This window comes from Strix uralensis, chromosome 31 (genome assembly GCF_047716275.1).
Source record: "Strix uralensis isolate ZFMK-TIS-50842 chromosome 31, bStrUra1, whole genome shotgun sequence".
Classification (NCBI taxonomy): domain Eukaryota; kingdom Metazoa; phylum Chordata; class Aves; order Strigiformes; family Strigidae; genus Strix; species Strix uralensis.
The window spans coordinates 3,671,814-3,675,118 of NC_134002.1; the positions used below are offsets into that span (position 1 = coordinate 3,671,814).

A 3,305-nucleotide genomic window follows, 5' to 3' on the forward strand; every position below is an offset into this window, starting at 1 on the left:
AGAAACTTTGCAGTTTGAATCTAAATTGACTTCCTCAGAGGTTTCTTCAGCAGCTTCTGAGTGTCTGAGGTTCATATATTCAGCACCAAACCCACCTGAGGGGTCTTTAAAATACCTTGGGCTGGTCCTCTGCTGCGGAGCTGGGCCGGGCTCCTGGGATGGAGGGAGCTCAGGGCGAGTGGTCAGCGCTGCAGAGAGACAGCTCTGCCCAGGAGCAGCTCCTCTGCAAAGCGCAGCAGGGCTGAGGGCACTGCCTGCAGGCACCGAGGGCAGAGGAGCCGGGCACAGAGAGGGGAAAGGCAGACGGCAGTGGCAGGATGCTGAGAGCTCACTGGAGGAGAAATCTTCGCAGCCCTTGACACAGTAAGTCTGTGGGTGCAGGGCAATGCAGCTGCAGGTGGTGGAGGGATGTGGTGAAGCCGGCACAGCCACCAGGAATGTCCCTGGTGTCTGGAGGAGGAGGACGTGCTCCAGAGCAGGGCTTCCCTGCTGCACTGTCAGAGGGACAGGCCACCTTCTCCCGGGGATGGCTGCAGGGGTGTGCAGGCATGGGTGCAGCCAGGGGTGCCCAGGGCTGTCCTTGAGAGCAGGGTCCCTGCAGCCCAGGGGCTGTGTGCTGGGGCAGGGACTCTGCCGCCTGCCAGGGTCAGCACTCAGCCTGCCCGGGGAGCTGCCCACGGCGCTGTGGGGAGAAGCTGTGTGGGGAAGGAGAGACCCCCAGCAGGGCAGGGTCCTTCTGCTGTGGAGAGGGTGCTGTGTGGGTCAGAGCTACTCACAGCTCCATATCATCCCCCAGGACACTGGCAGAGGTAACGTTTCAAAAGTATGGTCAAGATAGTGACTACATTAAAGATCAAGACTTTTTCAGGGTCTTTGTGCTCAGTTGGTTTCTAAAGAAAATGGAACACCACTGCCAGGTTCGAATACATCATTGAGACTCCTGACCCATTTCACTGAGGGATCAGCACATCTGCCAGAAGCCTTATAAAGTGCCTTCACCCACACCTCTACCTACAGACAGCACCAGCACCACCTTTGCTTGCAATGTCAGTGCTTATCTGATCTAGTCCTTAGGACCTGCTGACAGGGAGATGCCCCTGGGCAGGGCCCTGCTGCCAGGAGGGGTCTGCAGGGCAGAGTTCAGCACACAGCGGGTGGGATGGGACCTGTGAGCACTAACAGGGAGGAGTCTTGGAGACAAATAACTCCCTGCTGGGAGAACTCCAAGTAGCATTGCCAGGCCATCACTATCTGCTCATGGAGAGAGGGTTTTGAAATAATGGACTTTGAAACTCAACACTTCCAAGCTCACGGAAGTCTATTTTCTTCTTTGAGTACATTGTTAGTGAGATCATCCTCCAGCAGAGAGAGGTGTAATAAGCACAGGACAGCTGCGTGATGACCAACAGGTCACTTGAGGGCAGACCAGCTATCCTCACTCTGCACAAGGTGACAGGGAGCGTTTTGTCCCTCAGGGCTCCCCCACATTCAGGCTGAGAGCACTGTGAAAGACATTGTTTTCTGCCTGTTCAAAGAAAGAGCCCACACTCAGAAGCATAAACCTGAGCTCATAAAAGGGAGTTGAATGCAGATCCCGGAAAGAAAGAGAAGTAATTTTGAGGAGATATTTTGACAAATATCATAGGATTGAGACAGAGAAATCTGCCCTCACTTGTCAACGTCTTCCTTTCTTTCAACAGGCCCTCATGCTGAGAGTGAACAAATGTCCAACGGCAGCTCCATCACTGAGTTCCTCCTCCTGGTGTTCGCAGACACACGGGAGCTGCAGCTCTTGCACTTCTGGCTCTTCCTGGGCATCTACCTGGCTGCCCTCCTGGCCAACGGCCTCATCATCACCGCCATCGCCTGTGACCACCACCTGCACACCCCCATGTACTTCTTCCTCCTCAACCTCTCCCTCCTCAACCTGGGCTCCATCTCCACCACTCTCCCCAAAGCCATGGACAATTCCCTCTGGAACAACAGGGACATCTCCTACTTGGGATGTGCCACACAGGTCTTTTTCTTCTATTTCTTTGCTTCAGGAGAGTATTTCCTTCTCACCGTCATGTCCTACGACCGCTACGTTGCCATCTGCATACCCCTGCACTACGGGACCCTCCTGGGCAGCAGAGCTTGTGTCCACATGGCAGCAGCTGCCTGGGGCACTGGGTTTCTCTTTGCTATGCTGCACACAGCCAACACATTTTCACTTCCACTCTGCCAAGGCAACACCCTAGACCAGTTCTTCTGTGAAATCCCCCAGATCCTCAAGCTCTCCTGCTCACACTCCTACCTCAGGGAAATTCGGCTTACCACGGTTAGTGCCTGTTTACTTTTTGGGTGTTTTGTTTTCATTGTGGTGTCCTATGTGCAGATCTTCAGGGTGGTGCTGAGGATCCCCTCTGAGCAGGGACGGCACAAAGCCTTCTCCACGTGCCTCCCTCACTTGACCGTTGTCTCCCTCTTTACCAGCACTGTCATGTTTGCCCATCTGAAGCCCCCCTCCATCTCCTCCCCAGCTCTGAACCTAGTGGTTGCAGTTCTGTACTCAGTGGTGCCTCCAGCACTGAACCCCCTTATCTACAGCATGAGGAATCAGGAACTCAAGGATGCCCTGAGGAAACTGGTTGGACGTTTTTCACCAGCCAGAAGCTGTCAAACTTTCTCTGCAAACGACTCCCAGTGTATGTCATGACAAGCCAAGCATGTCTTTCCTTCTTTATATATTATTTATTACTTTTCCCATTTGTGATTATCTGGTCTACAAAGAAATTCCATTATTCTTCCCCTCCTACATCAGTATCCACCTGTCTTGTATTACCCAGGGCCATTATCTAAAGCAGGAGCCAGGCACTCTCTTTACTTAAGGAAAATAAACGAACCCATGACTTCTTTGTCTTACATTCAACCTTACCATGCCAGGAATAAACTGGGAATGAAAACACTTTTCTGGCTGCACCAGGTCAGGGGTCTTGTGCTGGTCTGGGAAGAGGGGATGGCACGGAGAGGCTGCAGACCCCTCAGGATCTGCTGGAGAGGAGAGCAGGGGATGCAGGGTGCCCCTGATCTCCTTGTCCTTGTGCCATGGGTGCCTCCCATCTCTGGGGCTGACCCCTCCCTGCCCCCTCTGGGGCTGCAGCTGTAGTGTGAGTGCCTGGAGCACACTGCAGCGGGCACTGCCTTGGCACCAGCCCAGACTGGGCTGTGCTGGGGAAAGAAGTGAAGAGAGGGCAGGGGAGGTGGGAGAGCTTGGAGGGAGCTGAGCTGGGATGGAAAGTACCGGGGAATGAAAACCATCAGCA

The 3,305-nt window shown here is 54.0% G+C and overlaps 1 protein-coding gene across 1 annotated transcript; it reads left to right on the forward strand.

Annotated features, from left to right (window-relative positions):
- Nucleotides 1-1,723: 1,723 nt before the first annotated feature.
- LOC141936131 (olfactory receptor 14A16-like) lies at nt 1,724-2,698 on the forward strand. The gene has a single exon (XM_074852853.1). The coding sequence runs from the start codon at nt 1,724-1,726 to the stop codon at nt 2,696-2,698; it is 975 nt and encodes a 324-aa protein (XP_074708954.1).
- The last annotated feature ends 607 nt before the right edge of the window (nt 2,699-3,305 follow it).

Bases quoted from the DNA above. Each gene is read 5' to 3' on its own strand.
- LOC141936131 (XM_074852853.1), top strand. From the start codon at position 1,724: ATGTCCAACGGCAGCTCCATCACTGAGTTCCTCCTCCTGGTGTTCGCA.